Source organism: Corylus avellana, chromosome ca1 (assembly GCF_901000735.1).
Source record: "Corylus avellana chromosome ca1, CavTom2PMs-1.0".
Lineage (NCBI taxonomy): Eukaryota > Viridiplantae > Streptophyta > Magnoliopsida > Fagales > Betulaceae > Corylus > Corylus avellana.
In genome coordinates, this window is record NC_081541.1 from 16,043,740 (window position 1) to 16,063,562 (window position 19,823).

The following is a 19,823-nucleotide window of genomic DNA, read 5'->3' on the forward strand; positions in this document are numbered from 1 at the left end:
TCGATCCATGAGTGCTACATAAGCTAAACTTGTTTTTTTTTTTTTTTAAGGATCCTTAACTATGTATTGTGTAACACCCTGGTCCCATATTAGGAAGATGAAAAAAGTCCACATAGAATTGGTAGTTTATAAAGATAGTTATGGGTGCTAAGTCCCACACTGCCTAGCTACTAGGTGAAACTGAACTTTTTAATAAATTTTTAAAAAGCTCCAAATTTACTAGTCATTTTCCAGTAATATCTTAGATATTGCTAGCGCTTTTTCCTGAGTCGTTACAAGTAATATCAAAGCCACTAAGTAATGATAGGTCATGTGGTACTGGAGCACTGCATGACATGACCCTGAAGAGGACATCAAGAATTTAAGATGAAGAGTTTATAACACCCTGATCTCTTATTGTGAAGATAAAAAGAAACCTACATAAAGTAAGTGATTTATAAAAAGGGTTAAATATCAAATACCTCTTGGGGTTTGGTAACTTTATTTTTACCCCCCTAGGGTTTCATTTTTATCACAGGACCCTCCTGGGGTTTTGATAAAGGACCAAGTTAGTCCATCCGTTAGTTAACCGTTAGGACTGACACGTTGACCAATCAGATGTTGACACGTGGCACCTATTTATTTTTTTTTAATTAAAAAAAAACGTATTATTTATAAATAAATAAATAAAATTGGGAGTGGCCGAGCCACCCCCTTGGGCTCCAAGGGGGTGGCCAAAACCACCCCTTGTAAAAATTGGGGGTGGCCAAGCCCACCCCAGTGGGTACAGGGGGTGGTTTCGGCCACCCCCATCCGGCCAGATGGGGGTGGCCAGGCCTCCCCCATGGCCAAAGTGGGTGGCCGAGCTATCCCCAAATGGCCAAGAGCCACCCCCAATTTTTTTTCTTTTCTTTTTTTTTTTTATAAAAAAAAATACATTTTTTTTAATTTAAAAAATAAATAAATAAGTATCACGTGTCAACATCTGATTGGTTCACGTGTCAGTCCTAATGGTCAACTAACGAATGGGCTAATTTGGTCATTTATCAAAACCCCAGGGGAGTCTTGTAATAAAAATGAAACCTCAGGGGAGTAAAAATAAAGTTACCAAACCCCAAAAAGATATTTGGTATTTAACCCTTATAAAAATTGTCATGGATGCTAAACCCCACATTGTCTAGTTAATAGATAAAACGGAACTTCATAATAAATTGTAAGAAAGCAACAAATTGACTAGTCCTTTTAGAGTAATATAGCAAATGTGGCTAACTTTTTTTCCTATATCGTGTCCTTTTTTCTTGAAATTTTTTGTAATCTTTGCTTTTATTAATGAAATATTATGTTAACCTCCCCACACATTCATTAATTCATATTATGATGGTCATTATACAACTCTCAAGTTTCTAAATATACATTTTCGCATAATCAGTATAGAAATACACATTCGGCACTAGAATATGGTGTGGGAAAATACTGTTTTCAGACAGTTGAAAGATTTTCCCATTCGAACGCCATATTTCCACGGATGATGCTTTGTGCTAGCTAAAGATTCAATCACAAGTTTTGCATCTGCCCAACAAAAATTTGTTGCACAATAAAAAGGTTGATGATCAAAACCCTCTGGTTTCTGAGCACCAAATTGTCTCAATTGAATTGTGAAATAGCCTTCTCGAGTTTAGGGGAAGTGGTCTTAATGGGGGCCCAGATATCTGCACCATTGCTTCGAGCCACTCCAGCAGTGCAGGAGATTGGAACAAGACATAATCCTCTACTTCTCAGGTTGTATGCTCCTAATTCCTGGACACAAAACAACCAATTTTTCACCAACTATGAAATAAAACAACCTTTATCATGTCAATGGGTAAATGCACTAAAAACATCTCACTAATATTCCTAGGTATCATAAAACAACCATTATCTGACATGCTTAAAAAAAAACATTCAAAGTTTTTTCTCCTGGATTGCTCATGCTCACCTGCATTTTAGTTGGGCTATTTTGAAGGTATGGAGCACTCAACACCTGAAAGCACCCATAAAGACAAAAGCAATGAGCCCAGCAAAGAAAATGTATTTCATATAATGGCAGTAAATAAGTGGCTACTAATGATAGTTCAGAAAAGTATATAAGGAAAAGGCCAAACCTTAACTTGTTCATGAAGGAACTGTATGTATTCCATTGCCTCCCAAAGGACAGAAGCTGTATCTGTCTGCAGTGGAATCAGAAAAGTTTCAGAATCACAGCAATGGTGAACATCTCTATCATAAAGAATGTAAGAGATTAGATATAACCTAAATAGCATAAGCATGGCATGCCCCAAATAACATCTTTTTTTTCCTTTTTTGTTGATTGTTTGTCTTTTTTTCTTTTTTCTAGGGCAACTCAACGACGCTCACTTTAAAATTATTTTTGTAATTTAAAATGGAGGCAAGAAATAATTTTCATAAACTCCATTGGAGATGAATGGCCAGTGAGTAATTCAAGCTCATGACATCAATATCCTAGAAGGGTTCTTTAATAGAAAGATCAGTTTTCCATACTTACCTTCCCATATGGTGAAACAAGCTGTTGCAGGGCCACAATTCGCTCACCGAGCTTCTCCTTCCTCTCCTATTGTCAAAGTGAGCAAATTTAGAAAAATAAAAATAAAAAACTAACATAAGAAAGTTACAGAGACCAAAATACGACAGATCCCTAGTAAGCTACTTCTCATTGGGTAAGATCCAAGAGATAGGAATTGAACCAGCTCCAAGAGGGACTCAAAGCTACTTTAGGGTGAATCTTAGACCACCTTCGAGACATGATATCATATGTTCACATGAATAATTTAGGCTACTTAAAGCACATGACCTGCCTATTATAATTGCTAACACTCTGGGACTGCACATCCGTACTCCAACAAAAGAAAATTTGAAAAAGAGGAAAAAGACAAGAAGAAACCTTGGCAGATAAATCGGCCTTGTGTCGTTTAGATGTAAGAGAAGTGAGACTGCTTTGTTCAACAGAACAGGGGCTCCTTTTGTGTTCCGTCGCCATCTTTCCTACCTCTATCCCTTCTTCTACCTAATTAGAAACAGAAATAAGAACCAGTCTTTGTAAAAAAAAAAAAAGACAAAATGCAACAAAAGTAATCAACTTGCATGTCCAGACACCACCACAAGGAGAATACTTAAATCTAAACCAACTAATCAGCTTGTTTTTTCCTCAATTGGCATCAAGTTGCACCAGAAAATCCAGAGTTAATTATGCAAATGAAGGTAGAACACATTAAAATAAAGATAACACTATCAAAATGCCATAACAGGAACCTTCATATCAAAGTCTACATATATGATATGATGTGAACAGAAAATTATTTATACCATATTCTAAGAAATCAATAATGGACTTATTAATAGTTTTAAAATTCCTAGATATTTTTAAATTTTGGGCCGATCATTGTTTAACAAAGGAGACTGCAACCCATCTGGGGCAGTACTCCATCGAAAGCACCGGGAAACAGTTCATTATATATTCATGGGGCGAATCAAACACTAAAATAAAAGCCCAAGAAGCAAAAGCATTTTGGAAATGGAGAAATTGAAACTTGCAAAATCCACCCATGTTGCAATACCCAACGTAATAACAAAATTAAATCTCAACCATCCAATGTCATTGACTTTACCTTAAGAAGCATCATCCTATTAAGAGCAAAGCCGCTATGACTTATGAGCCCATTATATACTATATTTGCACTCTCATTATACCTTAAAATAATCTAATTTTACATGAATCGTACACGAAACCATGCAAAATAAGTTTATATCATAAAAAACAAGACATGCACTGTTTTGGTCAGAGGTTAATCCTCATTTCCTAACATCATTTATATATAAATTATATAATTGAAAACAATATCATCATAATTAATTAATTAACAATAGGCTCACAAGCAGACAACAGGCCCATGAATCCATGAAGAACAGAATCACCTACGCTAAGGATGACAAAATCATATAATTAATAAAAACAATAAAATAATATAGGACGCATATATTCTTTCAAAAGGGCCAAGAGTCCATGATTTTGTTAATCACAGTGCACCGATTAGCCAAGCTTAACAATTAATTAAACAGAGAAGGGTATATGATACAAAAGTTAGATGACAATAATAAATAAAAATCTTTTTTGTGGGTATGATTGGGAACAAACTAAATTAAAGAAATTTGGGTTTAGCGGTACCAAATTAAATATTAAACAATGCATGAACGAACATCAAATCTAATCAATTATGCCCATATTCATATACCTACCCATTTTATTTAATAGCCAGGGCCCAGAATAATATCTTAATGAACACAAAATACTGCAGACAGCAAGCAATCCACAGGGCCAGAGTATATATCCAAAGAATGCCATCAACACAATCCTGACCGTTCAATCATCTCAAAAGAAGAAGAGACAAAAACAGAGAGAGGAGTAGACGCAAGTACTTTAATCGGAAGGTTAACTGGGCATGATTATTTATTCATCAAAAAAAAAAAAAAAGTCTCAAATTGGCGTGAAGAATAAGCAACACGTTTACTTTAAAGCTATAATAATTAAAGCTAGAGAAATAAAAGCAGGGGGAAAAGATTGAGAGAAAATAAAGGAAAGGTTTAAAGCTTTTAAGGAACTCACCGAGAACTTTGAGTCTGCATTGCAGAAGGAGCTCACAATCATTTCCAGGTTTGTACGCCAAAGCCTCCAGAACCCACTTCAGAAATCACGCAAAACACACGAAATTCTAGTCAAAACCCAATGAATAATGGCCTATATTGGTGTTTCTACTTTGACCGCCCCGTCCCCTTCAGAGAAGAAAAAAAAAAAAAACTCTTATTTCTTTCTCCGCGTCTCTTTCTGTGAGTGTATTAGTTTAGACTTCTGCTAGAATTTGTTGGGTTTTCACGTTTCTGCGTCGTGAAGTTAACGCAAAAATCAGGGACGAAGTTTTGCTGAAATCACTGAATCAGCTATGTACATTTATCCAAAATAACTTTGCTTAAACCACAAAAATCGGCTGGTATGGAGCGCTGAAAGGCCAAAATAGTCCGAGAAGAATTCCAAGGGACGACAATGGTTGGAGAATGGGAGAGACTTGAACCAGAGAGAGAGAGAGAGAGCGTCTGAGAAAGCTGGGGCCCTTGGGGGGGGAAGAGGAGGGGGAAGAAAAAGGAGGAGTTGTGAGAGTGTTTTATAAAGTTTTAGAAAATATTTTTAAAATTGATAAGGTTCTCTCAAAAAATATATATGAATTATTTGTTTGACAGCTAATATCCAACTGTGTAGAGAGAGAATATAGTTAACTTAACCATAGATGAAGTCATTTTCCTAACCATGGTTGAAAGAACTAGTTGTGGCTTGGCTAGTTATTAGTTAGCCTAGAGAAAAATCAAATTTTACAAATTATCCATACTAGTTATTAATATGATATTTGAATTTTTTAGGAAGTGACGAAGTTAGCCATACTAATTTTTTTTTTTTACATCTACTTTCTATAATTTAATTTAGGTAATATATATTTGGGGGGCCTTGGTCGTCCCTAAATACCGTTACTGCCTCTTTTAAAAAAAAAAAAAAAAAAGAATACCGTTATATTGTAATTCTCACGATGGTTATTATCACCAATGTGACCATCTATATCCCAATGCAATGTATAATCGAATTTTAGCTGTTGATGTGGAAATTTGACCTATCAGACTTGGACTTGCAAGACTAAAGGAAATATCAGTAGGTGACATCTAGGGGAGCCTTCGATGCTTAAATTAAATAATTTTTCTGAGCTAACATTAATAGAATTTGTAGACTATTTTTATGCCATGCTTCTTCGTTTTTTTTTTTGGAACTTTTTGACAATTTTTTTGCAAGATTTTTTATAGGGGGTTTTGGATGTATTTCTTGACTTTTCATCGAGTAATTGACACATAGCTGTAAAGTAATCACCTAATGGACAGGAATTTCGAGTTTTTACGCCCCTTGTCAATTGACTCCAACATCTCCATATCTAGTTTAGAAAGCAATACCCATTTGTTGCGTCTAAGGTTGGCAAAGCAGGTTGGCGAGTCAGTTTTAAGATGACCTACCAACCCGACAAAGGTAAACCTGTTGGAAATAATTTTGGATGGTGCACAAATTCTCATTGATATAAAATCATTACAATCTAAAAATTAACAATAAAATAAATAAAATACAAGAGATGAAAAGTAGAGTATGGAAAGATCTCACAATGTGCTATAGAATCACGCAAGAGCGTTGTCCTTAAAGGTTGATTCGTGCCTCCCGGAGTGTATAACTCGGTGCGATCGGATCCTTTGACACGCAACCTCCCAGGATTAGACTATAGCGTCTACCTTCGTTAAGAACGCACTTCCAAATAACGAAGAGTAATAGAACAACCCAATTATCAAAGTAGATGAGGGATTTCGGAATATTGTTTTGTAGAAAAACTAACAATATAACATATAGCTTTCTAGTTTAGAAAACCAAAGGGTTTAACAAGAGAAAGTAATATATAATATATCCAAAAAATATATATATCTCTTTTGAGAACTCAATATATATATATATATGCATAAGTACAGTTGTGCCTTATATAAACAAAACATAAAACCAATGTTATGACCAACGGTCATAATAAACATAAATGCCATAAAAGCTTGGTCAACACCATTTTTCCAAGCAACGGTCAAACAATAGAAAACTAAATTAAAGTGATTTTATTTTCCATAAAACTATTTTAATATCCAACGGTAATAAATATTAATAATGAACCATAACTGAATAATAAAGATTGTTTGTAAACAATATTAATGTCCAAACCATAAACCAAAATGATTAAAGCTATTTTTATTTCTCATAAAAACTCATGAAGATAATAATATCAAATAATAAAATGGTTTCAAAGGACCGAAAAATGAATGTTTGTAACACATGTTACAACAATCCCCCACATGTTACAAACATTGAAATAAGAGGAGATTGAAAGCATGCATCGATGTGGTACCCAGAGGTTTTAACCACACCTAGGATTAATAAGTTAGGAACTTAATGAATCGTGGTAGAGTTAGACTCTTTTAACCAAATCCATAAGTTAATCAAACTTATCACCCACATAACTTTCTCCAAAACAAATCAAATCAAATTAAATCAAAGAAATTGGGTTGTTCTATAGCGGGTTGGCGCCTTATACAAGCCATGCGCCTCTGGGTTTCATGAGTGCTCTAGAGACTTGCCAAAGTCTCATAGGAGGCGGCACCACCTCCACACTCACATAGGTGGCGTCCATCAAGAATGTGTGCAGAGAACATCCCATCCCAACAAGTAGGGACTATGGACCCATTAAGAGTTTTAAATTCATCCTTACTCACTCTGCATCTTTGGTTATTACACCATAAAATGGCTTTCATGAGCGCTCTAGAGACCTACCCAAGTCTCATAGGAGATAGCACCTCCACACTCATATAGGTGGTATCCATCAAGAGTGTGTGCAAGGAACACCCCATCCCAACAGGTAGGGACTATGGATCCATTAAGAGCTTTAAGCTCATCCTTAATCACTCTACATCTTGTACTATCTTACACCATAGGGATGGACTCATAACTAATCTTTTCAACAAGATAGTTAATAAACATAAATTGACAGTACCATATCTCATTTCACTTGTGACTTCGTTTCCCATTAAACCTCATTCATGGGATCTCCAATCACAGAGGTTGGGTATCAATCACAGTGTCATGATTTGGGTATCAGTCTTATCCCCCTTGATGCTTCTCTCACTAGCCTTCTTGCTAGTGGCTTGGTCAAAGAATCTGCAGAATTCTTTTATGACCTCACAAAGTCCATGGACATATATCGGTCTCAATAAGCTACCTCACAATATTGTGCACTTTCTTATTATAAATTATTTGCTCAAGCTTTGGCAGCCTGAAAATCACAATAAACACATAGGTGGAACTGTGTTAGCTTATAAAGACAAATAAATTAATCAATAGGTTCTTAGCCATTATCTTCAGTTACTGCCTTCTCCAAGGCAATTAACTCTGACTCCATAGTAAACCTTGCTAAGCAATTCTTTTTTAAGGACTTCCAAGAGATAACTCCTTTAGCCAGAGTAAACACATAACCACTAGTAGGCTTTGCTTATCTGAATCAAAAATCCAGTTAGCATCACAATATCCTTTCAATATAACAGGATAATCACAACATTACAAACCAAAATTAATTGTGCCTTTAAAGTTTCTCAACAATTTAGAGATAGCATCTTAACGCTCAATACCATGATTATGAGTATATCTACTCAATCTACTAACAATATATGTAATATATATCAAGGCATATACAGTTTGTCAAAACATCAAGCTATTAATGATTTGTGCATATTTTTCTTGCAAAACACAATCACCGTGATTCTTAACCAAATATATTTTTGAATCATATGGTGTAAACATAGGCGGATAATCAAAGTGCTCATATCTTTTAAACATCTTTCGAGCATAATATATCTGAGATAAAATAATGTAATAATTATCTCTAATAACCTTAATGTCCAACATGACATTCGCTTTACCTATGTCTTACATATCAAAATTAGATGCAAGAAATCTTTTAAGTTCATGCACAACATCAATGTTAGTTTACAAAATAAGCAAGTCATGAATATAAACAAATAATGACACATTCATTATTGTAAAACTTGTTATGCATTTACTTGCATCATTAATCAAATATAAATTAAACAATATCACCTTGTCAAACGCCATTGTTTAGGAGCTTGCTTTAATCCATACAAGGATTTCACCAGTTTGCACACTTTATATTCTTGACCGGGGATTACTAGCCCCTCGGGTTGCTCCATATAAATCTCTTCATCATTTAGAAAAATAACTTTGACATCCATTTGATGTACAACAAGTTTATAAATATAAGCAATGGCAAATAACATTCCAAAAGATGTAATTTTAGTAACCGGAAAATAAGTATCAAATAATCAACATTTTGCATTTACTTGTAGCTTTTAGCTACCAAGTCTACCATATACTTATCTATTATATCATCCGGTTTAAACTTCTTCTTAAACACCTATATATAACCAATTGATTTGCTCTTAGAAGGTAACTCAATGAGTTCCCAATAATGGTTAGGCATAATGTATTCCAGTTCATTATTTATAGCTTCTAACAAAAAAAAAAAAGAATCAAATAGAGATTTAATTGCTTTACCATAACATATTGGATCATCATCAACAATATAAGCAATAAAATCCATACCGAGATTCCTTTTCGCTCTAGCTCACTTGCTTCTTCTCAATTCTTACACATCATCAACAATTTTATTAGAAGCACCAAAAAATCATGAAATAATTTTTTTTTTTTTTCTTATTTTTCAAAGGAAACACGTGCTTAAAGAAAATAGCATTTTTAGATTTAATAATAGCATTGCAATCTAAAACATCACTCTTAATAGTAAGGAATCTATAGCATAAACTATTACCAATCATAGGTTTTAAAACCAAGTTTCCTCATTTTAGGTTTGGGTAACATAACATTTGTTAAATACCCCCACACTTCGAGGTATTCCAAACAATGCTTATGAATGTGACAAACAAAATAATAGATCCCCCCACACTTTGGTGAATAACCCAAAACTGACAATTATAGAATTCATCATTTATTCCACTATTCTAATTTCTTTTCATCCCCTTGATGTAGCCAAGATTTACATGTATAAATATATCATGCTAAATATTAAGGGAATAAACCAAATATTCACAAGAAAATAATTTTTCATTAATAGCTCACAAGTGCTTTAAGAAATGACTTCTATGAGCTCATCTTTCTCTAAGTATGATATGTCACTTCCTCTTCTTTATTTTCTGTCAATTGACAGTTCTAAAGCTGTTTTAAAAAAAATATTAATCATCACTTGTGATTTTTCAACATGATCCTTATATATTATATATATATAGGGATTGCATATTTCAAGTTCTATCAAGATTTTAAAAATAAAATCTTTTAACTAAAGCCCCAATAAATATGCAAAGTATCAAGCTCAACCAAATAATAATCAACTATTATTGGCTCATTCTCATAAATATGACATTGGTATCAATCTAATGATATGATAAATTTATTAGATATCAAATGAGCCTCAATATATAAGAACATCAATAATCACATATACTTTATTAGGAATTAGCATTTCAGATAAACTTGAAAGTTGAATGATATATATGAAGATTTATCAAATACTTGTAAAGTATTTATGCTAATCTAGCATGTCATTACTAACATAAATGCTAGATGTTATTTCCATTTTGAAATAGATGAATTAATAGAAGCCACCACTTATCATATACAAAATTCATATAATTATAAAATTTTGCACTAGCTTTAATTCAATCAAGGAGCACCTTCATAACTTGAATTTTTTTTCCATTTTAATAAATGAAATGTATATTATGTCTTAAAAAATAAGACCTATAAATCAAAGTTTAAAACTCACAGCAGAGCCAACAGCTTTACTCCAAGATCTTCCAAAATAGATTGTCATTACCACACACCAACTAGGTGTCATAAGAACCGATCGACTCAATGCACACACCACGTCTCTTTCTCCTATGTTATGCTTATCTGCTAGAAGCTTCAACAAATTTGTATTCTCTGCACACAATTAGTAATTCCTATGTATTTTTTCCATCACACCATGAGTAACTATTTATTGTAATTATTATTAATCTACATGGATGTTTTCCGGTAAGCTTAGCACAACACAACATAAAATACTAAGTTCAAAAAAAAATCATAAAGGGCTTAACTCTTTTTATTGTAAGAATAGTAACCCAACAATAAAAGATTATTTGACAATCAATAAATTGAGTTCAAATAATTGAAAACTCTTTCAATCAAAAATGTTTTCATTTTCAATAACTACACATGAAATTAAATTCTTTTTTTTTTTTTATAAATGAATACAAAATCTTTCCACTCAATATTTGATTTCATCTTTCTCATATGCGAATTGCATACCGCAAACTCTTATAGTATTTGACTTCTCATAAGTTTAAATACTATTGTTATGATACTAATCAAAATATTTGTGCAACCATCATAATCAACCTTTAAGATTGTTGGAAATAATTTTGGATGGTGCACAAATTCTCATTGATATAAAATCATTACAATCTAAAAATTAACAATAAAATAAATAAAATACAAGAGATGAAAAGTAGAGTATGGAAAGATCTCACAATGTGCTATAGAATCACGCAAGAGCGTTGTCCTTAAAGGTTGATTCGTGCCTCCCGGAGTGTATAACTCGGTGCGATCGGATCCTTTGACACGCAACCTCCCAGGATTAGACTATAGCGTCTACCTTCGTTAAGAACGCACTTCCAAATAACGAAGAGTAATAGAACAACCCAATTATCAAAGTAGATGAGGGATTTCGGAATATTGTTTTGTAGAAAAACTAACAATATAACATATAGCTTTCTAGTTTAGAAAACCAAAGGGTTTAACAAGAGAAAGTAATATATAATATATCCAAAAAATATATATATCTCTTTTGAGAACTCAATATATATATATATATGCATAAGTACAGTTGTGCCTTATATCAACAAAACATAAAACCAATGTTATGACCAACGGTCATAATAAACATAAATGCCATAAAAGCTTGGTCAACACCATTTTTCCAAGCAACGGTCAAACAATAGAAAACTAAATTAAAGTGATTTTATTTTCCATAAAACTATTTTAATACCCAACGGTAATAAATATTAATAATAAACCATAACTGAATAATAAAGATTGTTTGTAAACAATATTAATGTCCAAACCGTTATAAACCAAAATGATTAAAGCTATTTTTATTTCTCATAAAAACTCATGAAGATAATAATATCAAATAATAAAATGGTTTCAAAGGACCGAAAAATGAATGTTTGTAACACATGTTACAACAAAACCTAAACTCCAGATGTTTAGCTAAACAAGGTCAAACAATTAAAACCGAATCCGACCCATGAATAACCTGACACAACATGCTTGACTCGTTTAGACCCAAATGCAACATGTTTAACCTATTTGACCTAACCTAACACGACATATTTGACCTGTTTCAACCCGAACACAACCCGTTTAACACGTTTGACTTGTTTCAACATGTATTTATTATATATATATATAATATCATAAACGAGTCAACACGTTTATGAATCAAATTTATTTATACAAAACCCTAACCTTATAATTTCATGTCGGGTTCGCGGATAGTGTCAAAAATTGCCAACCATAACTGCATCTAAATATGTTGTTTTATTCACCAAGATAAAAAGCATAGGACAAGATTGGAGATAGTTACTCTCTATGCCCTACTCTCAACGTTCTTTGTGCAATTAATACAATGGCACGTTAGCTTTTATGGCCCAATTAGGCTTGTGGTTTAGATTTTGTTAGGTTTTAGTGTTAGATAAAAACAAGGTTTGTAAGTTCATTTGCAGTTAGATGTTTCATTCTTTTCATCTGGAGGTTATTTGTTAAAGAACATAATTAGCTTCAGCAAAGGTGTCTTGATGCAACCCTTCCAGTAGTACCCTTGAGAGCCTCGTCAGGGCTAACATTAGCTAGCTGTCTTGATGTGACTGGTTCAAATGACTTACAAAATGTGTTATGAGCAAAACATCTTACGCTTTCGTAAATACATTGCTAATACTAAATAAACCCCATAAGTATCTTGACGAACTCACTAAGGCATCCTAGAGTCGTTGCTTGATTTGCATGGGCTCAAAGGATTTTCAACATGTAGATTGGGGCATTTTGACGTAGATCAGCAAGCCTTGTCTGCAAGCTTGTTAGCAGCCCGTCCGAACGAGCTCAACCCAAGAGCCTTGTCTGCAAGCTCGTATGTAGACCGTCTGGACGCCTATGTTATTTTCGTGTTTTACTAAAATTTGTACCTGACGTATTTTACTAAAAATGTCATATCTAGAGTTTCAGACCTCTAATTGGAGCAAGCTTTATGGTGTTGGAAAGCTAACTCAAGGATCTACAAAGTCAGGTTTCACAAAGTTTGGCTAATACCGATATTTACCAGGTCAAAACGGGCTGCAAAAGGAAGATTGAAAAGATGGACGAAGCTATGTTTAATTTATGCACTTTTAATTAGTGCCCGTCCGGACGGGGGGTATGTCCTGTCCGAATGGGCCTCGTAGAATTACAAATCGGACTCTATTTCATATTATTTTTAGGTTTAGGGTTTGGGACTCTATAAATACATGTTTTAGAAACCCTAGAACGCAGTTATTGATTATATTTGAGTTTGTTTAATAAGAATTACTCATAGTTGAGTTTCTTCTTGATTTTCCTTCAAAACCTAGAGAGTATCTAGCGTTTTAGAGAATATTTCTTAGATCCTTTTATAGAATCAAGATATAGAAATACATATATGTTCTTTATTGTTGTTATTCGCTGCAACTCACTAAGTTACGCTGCATCAGTTGGTATCAAAGCCCAAGTTACTTTCCATGAATGTGGAGGGGCAACTGTTGTGCAAACTTGAATGAAGTGTACGTACGCACGGAGGCGGCATGTAAGGAACAACCGGTGATTTGTTTGCAGCACATGGAGGAAATATTTGGTGGTATAGCCATGCATTAGAGGGAGAGTGTGCGCACTCCACACGAAGTCCTTACCGATCACTTGGCCGACATGGGTGGCCCGAACGTTCGCTGTCGCCAACCAAGACTGTAGTATGCGGAGGCTGAAGGCAAATTTATTTTCGAGAATGAACCTGTCAATCCTTTTGTAGGGTGTAGAGTGCGCAGGGAGTTTCCCACAACACAAGCTTATGCTATTCCACAAGACGCAGAAGTCAAGTTCGACACCTCGGACTTCCAAGGTTGCGTGCAACCCGAAAGGTCCCTTATTAAAGAAAAGTTAGAAAAGTTCGACAAAAAGAAGATGCCTAGGGAGGTGGCGGAGAGGAAGAGTCAATCGGTGATTCATTGGGATGATCAGATGGAAACCCTGTGGGAACAGTTAGAGGTCCTCACTACCCAAGTGACCAATATGACTGGTTCTAACATTCGTCGACGTCCACCAACTCCACGTTTTGTGGATGAGGATGATGTGCGTATCTTTAGTAAGGCACGAATTGGGGTGGCAATTCCACAACAGGTTAACTTGATTGTAATTCGCGATCCTCAACTACATATACTAAATCCATATTCTGTGGAGGAGGAAGGTGAATCTGTTGATGAGGTGTTCCAGTTCATTAATGGGGAGTCAAATCATGATGATGAAGATATTTCACAAGGATTCAGGGATTGGGATTTTCCACCAATCTATGATAACGATCACAGTGATGATGATGAAGATCTTAAGGAAAGACTTTTGCCATCCGATCTAGAAGGAGAGTACGTAGAAGGGTGGTTCCCTCCCATATTTGGCTACCTCTACCTCGATGACGATGACCCCTTGGAACAGGAAAGGCCCACAGATGGCATCACAGAGGGAGAGTACAAACAAGATGGGTATCCTCCCATGTTTAGCGGCATATACCCCAAAGAAGATGACCTATGGGAAAAGGAAGGACCCACGAGTGGGATCATGATAAGTGTTGAAGCCCTTTAATCCACATATGTTAATCTCTTAATTTTGTTATAAGTTGATGTTTTGTGTTGTTTTTGTGTTTTCTTGCATTTTTAGGATTTTGAAGAAAATCAAGCATTTCTAACAAGTTCCATACTTAAAAGATAATTTGGGAAAAAGCTGAAGGAAGTGTGCTTGATCGCCCAAGCCATTAGGATCGAGCACAGTCATACGCTCGACCGCCCAAGCCAGTGGGATCGAGCGCAGTAATGCGATCAAGCACCCAATCCTATAATCAAGCGTAGCCATGCGCTGGAGTAGCAGTGAAGTTGGCAGACACGGTTTGGCACGGTTTGGAAGTCTATAATCCAACTCCAACTCGATTTTTGATTTGTTAGGCTGCACAAAAAGGTCTAGGGTTGTTCCAAACTCTATAAATACTCCATCAATTCATCCAAATTGGAGGGGAGAAGAGAGAGAAGCAGACACAAGCTTGGGAGAAGAATTGAAGGCTAGATCAAAAAGAATTTTCGGTTTTTCTTCTTTTCCTTATTATTTTCTTATGAGGATGATTTTCATCCGAATTACGTTCAGTTAATACCTTAGTTAAGGCTCGATTGAAGCCCTAATCATGTCTCTTTAGGATTTCAATATTGGCGCATTTGCTACAACTCATATTTTGGATATTTAACTTGATTATTTCCGGTTTAATTGAATTCCTCACATGAATGTGCTTGATCATCATATACATGTGGTATGAATTTGTTATTTAAGTCAATTTGGATGATCGAGTCCTGAGCTTATTAGAATGACAGAAGAACCTCATCACATGTTCTTGGATTAATCAACATGGAAAACTGAGAAGTGTAAAATATTCATATTTTCAACCCTTAACTTGCATGTTTTAATCCTTTAGTTTTGATAAATTAGGTCATTTTAATTACTTTTTGTGTTTTTTCATACTTTTGTAGGCTTTTGGAAAAAAATGAAGTAAATCTAGATGATTTGGGCTCAAAATAGAGAAGATGAAAAATTGGGAGCTCTCTGACACTGCGATTGATCACAGGGTACCTGCGATCGAGCACAGTACCCGAAAAGACAAAGCACAATCTAGGCCAGGAGCGATCAAGCGCATGTCAGAAGAAGATCGATCGTAGACCTGCGATCGAGCGCACACGGGTTGCGATTGATCGCACCCGTGCGCAAGAGACATATCAAGTGGCGGTTCAAATGACTTACAAAATGTGTCATGAGCAAGACGTCTTACGCTTTCGTAAATACATTGCTAATACTAAATAAACCCCATAAGTATCTTGACGAACTCACTAAGGCATCCTAGAGTCGTTGCTTGATTTGCATGGGCTCAAAGGATTTTCAACATGTAGATTGGGGCATTTTGACGTAGATTGGCAAGCCTTGTTTGCAAGCTCATCGGCAGCCCGTCCAAACGAGCCTCAACCTGAGATCCTCTTCTATAAGCTCGTCCAGAGACTGTCCGAACGTCTATGTTATTTTCGTGTTTTATTAAAATTCGCATCTGATGACTTTTAATAAGAAGGTCAAATCTAGCGTTTCAGACCTCTGATTGAAGTAAGTTTTACGGCACTAGAAAGCTAACTCAAAGATCTACAAAGTCATGTTTCACGAGGTTTGACTAATTTCGAAGTTTACTATGTCAAAACGAGCTGCAAAGGGAATATTGGAAAGCTGGATGGTGGTATGTTTAATTTTTGCACTTTTATTTGCCCGTCCGGATGGGCCTCGTAGAATTATAAAACTAAATCTATTTCGTATTATTTTTAGGTTTAGGGTTTGGAGGCCTATAAATACATGTTTTATAAACCCTAGAACGCAGTTGTTGATTATATTTGAATTTGTTTAATAATAATTACTCAGAGTTGAGTTTCTTCTCGATTTTCCTTCAAAACATAGAGAGTATTTAACGTTTTAAAAAAGATTTCTTAAATCCTTTGATAGAATCAAGATCTAGAAATACCTATCCATTCTATATTGTTTTTATTCGCTGCAGCTCACTAAGTCACGCTACTTCACATTTATCTTTACTTTTTATAAGGATCATTAATCATGATTGGTTGGAGTGTCGAAGCCATTAGAGTCATTCCTATACGTTGTCCTTAGGTTCCTTTGTTTTCATTGTGTGCTAAGATAAAATTATTGTTGTGAGCTTCGGTTGTTAAATCTTTTGGAGAGTTTTTCTTTAAACCACCCTATCCTATTCACCATCAACAATCTCAATCTAATCGGACTTCCGGTTAAGAAAAATCAAGTAGAAGAATTATTCAAAGATTCTAAAAGAACTATTGCAGTAAACGGGCAAGCAAGTCACTTGTTCAGTGCAATAGAGGCTCATCTACAAAAGTTTTGTAAGTATGATTGTTATAAACTTCACATTCTTATATGGTTAATTGAATTATTGGATTTGATTGTCTGAAATGTTTTACCTTTAAAGACTTATTTAAAGGGTTTCACTTTGTCACTTGTGTTGATTGTGTGAATATTGTTTTTTTTTTTTTTTTTTTTTTTGTAGTTTGATTATTTGAAATATTGTGCTACTAATTTTAAAATTGTCATTGTTATTGCACATCACATATTCACTCCCCACCATATTATTTTGGGGTCAAAACTCGTTTTTCAAGTTTGATCAACCTAATAAAAGAAAATAAAATTATTGTTGTGGTTCACCAGATGACCCACGGGCTCACGGCACTACCATAGTTCACTAGATGACACACGGCATTGTGGGTTAGTTAGTTATTTTTATTTAATGTTTTTTGCTTCTTCTTTTTTTATGAGTATTTTTGTCCTTTACTTTTATGAGCAAAAGGGAAACATTACAATCTTAATGATAAATTAGTTATATATATATATATATATATATATATTAAGAAAAATATTAAGTGTTCTTCCAACTGTGATGTGACTTTTAAAATCACCAATAGATTAAGTCAATAATAATAATCTCAAATTCAACAATAATTTTAAAAGACACATTAAAGTTGGGAGGACACCAGAAGAATACTAAAAGAACATTTAACATTTTCTTTTTTTTAACGTCAAAGTAAAATCTAAAGCGGGTGGTATGCGCAATTAACAAGTTGTCTCACTCAGTGAAATATGAATCAATAGGCAATTAGGCAAAGCATATGTGTTTTTTTTTCCGAGGCCATAGGCAAGCAAGTTTTTTTTTTCTCTATTTTTTTTTAAAAAAATTTCATTTCGCAAGCAATATGCATGGCAAATTAATTGGATTAAGAGTGTGTTTGACATTGCGATTTTATAGGCAAAAAAGAAAAAAAAAAGTGATTTTAAACAAAATCACATAAAATAAATTGTTTGGAATTGCGATTTGAAAACACAAAAAAATCTGGACTTTCAAATCGCAAATAAGGATTTTTTTTTAAAAAAAAAACTCACAATTTTAAATACTAAATTTCAATTTTAAAGATTAAACAAAAATTTTGCTAAATCCTTAACTCATACATTCTAAAAATATTTATTTTAAATTACATTTTTTAAAATCGTAAATTCAAACTGGCTCTAATTACGTTTTCTTACATTGTTTTTGACTTATTTTCCATATTTCGTAGGCTTTGAGTATATTCTCGTACAATTATTCTCTCTGTATTTGAGAGACATTGTGATTATTTGGTTGATACGCAACCCATTTATCAAAAAAAGCAGTGATGAGTTGTCCTATTCATCATAGGACCATCAGTTAGCTACAATATTTTTTTTTTTGAAAGAAGTTAGCTACAATATTGACAACACAATACTGTACTTTCAATAAGGAAATTATAAAGGGTTGAAAATTAATTACTTTTGAAAATTGAAAAAAAAACAAAACAAAAAAAAAAAAAAGGACACGCTTTTGACAATTGAAAACTAATTACTTTTGACAATCGGTGCCTCGACCAATAAAATAGAAACATAATTTAATAAAAAGACTTCTTTGTTAGTTTTGTCAGTGAGAAAAAGAACTTTCTTTTTGACAAAATTGGTCGGAATTTGTATTTTGTCACACAAAGTTGAGCATCTCTCTTCTTTCTTTCTTTATTTTTCTCCGTTATTTTTGCCTTTTTGATTGCTTTGAGCAAAAGCATATTCTTCTACCACTCATCACATTTTTGTCTTTTTAAAAAAAAAAAAAAAAAAAAAATTGAGAGTTTTGGATTTGGAGTAATGGAAAATATTCAACTCTAATTATACTTTTATTTTATTTTGGCTAACGTGATAGTGCCTATCAGTTCTTAGATTAGCTTTTATTAAAATAAAATAAAATAAAAAGCAATTTAAGAGTGAAATAAGAGGTGGGTATTATATAATTATCCTTAAATTCAACTATAGTAATAAATATTAATATAAAATATAATATAATATGAACTACTTAATCTTCGAACAGTAATTTAGATCAGAAAAAATTACTAGACAGGATATTATGAGAATCTTAAGATGCTATTTGTTTGTAACATAAAAGCTAAATCGCCTTTAATTACAAGTTGCAGCAAATTGACTTGCATAGAATGAATGCCCAATGAGACATCTCACCCGGGCTCATCTTCGGTCTGCATCATAAATCGACATGTGCGGTTCCTTTTTTGGCTTCTAGTCCAATAAACATCAATGATTTATAAACACAATAATGTGTAATTAAGGGTCTGATTGAGATTGTATTTGATGAGTTTAAAAATGTTTTTAACATTTAAAAAGTTCGTTTAAAAAAAAAAAAAAAGTACTCGTTTGGTAAAAAAAATTAAAGTGCTTTTAAGGGTCCAAAAAGCTTAAAAATAACTAAAAAATGTTTTTGGCAAAATCTTAAAAATAAAGCATTTATCATGACTTAAAAACTTTATTTTTCAAACGTAATCTCAAACAAGCTCTAAGTCTCATGTTGTTTTCTTATTAGTTGGAACTGAACTTTATAATTGATTGTATAAATGTTTAAACTGACTAATTATTTTAAAGTAATAATGCAGATGTAATTAATGTTTTTCTTGTATTATATTTAAAGATGTTAAGTTGTAACATCACGAATTGAAATTGATACCGAATTTTCTTGAGTCGTTACAATTGGAGGTTTGCAATTATTGTGAAAAAATAGTGTCTATCTTTGGAGAAATAATTCAATCAATCAGCTGACGTGGAAGAAGAAGAAACAAAAAATAATTCAAGGAATCAATCAATGGATTAAACCCCTTTCACACTTATTTCATAATTT

The 19,823-nt window shown here is 33.7% G+C and overlaps 1 protein-coding gene across 2 annotated transcripts; it reads right to left on the minus strand.

The window, feature by feature from the left end:
• Positions 1-1,316: 1,316 nt before the first annotated feature.
• On the minus strand, positions 1,317-5,149 carry LOC132186339 (transcription factor bHLH153). 2 transcript variants are annotated; one of them, XM_059600276.1, is made up of 6 exons: positions 4,637-5,149; positions 2,918-3,040; positions 2,522-2,587; positions 2,127-2,186; positions 1,955-1,999; positions 1,317-1,776 (listed from the first exon to the last, which is right to left on the minus strand). In XM_059600276.1, the coding sequence occupies exons 1-6, from the start codon at positions 4,676-4,678 to the stop codon at positions 1,624-1,626; spliced, it is 489 nt and encodes a 162-aa protein (XP_059456259.1). In that variant the 5' UTR covers positions 4,679-5,149; the 3' UTR covers positions 1,317-1,623. The 2 variants fall into 2 exon arrangements, with proteins under 2 accessions (XP_059456259.1, XP_059456251.1); XM_059600268.1 differs by having other exon boundaries at positions 2,121-2,186.
• Between the last annotated feature and the right edge of the window lie 14,674 nt (positions 5,150-19,823).

Coding starts and splice junctions, on each gene's coding strand:
- LOC132186339 (XM_059600268.1), bottom strand. CDS start 4,678: ATGATTGTGAGCTCCTTCTGCAATGCAGACTCAAAGTTCTCG. Junction 3,041..4,636: donor ATGCAGACTCAAAGTTCTCG/GTGAGTTCCTTA, acceptor GTTTCTAATTAG/GTAGAAGAAGGGATAGAGGT. Junction 2,000..2,120: donor TCCTTCATGAACAAGTTAAG/GTTTGGCCTTTT, acceptor GGGTGCTTTCAG/GTGTTGAGTGCTCCATACCT.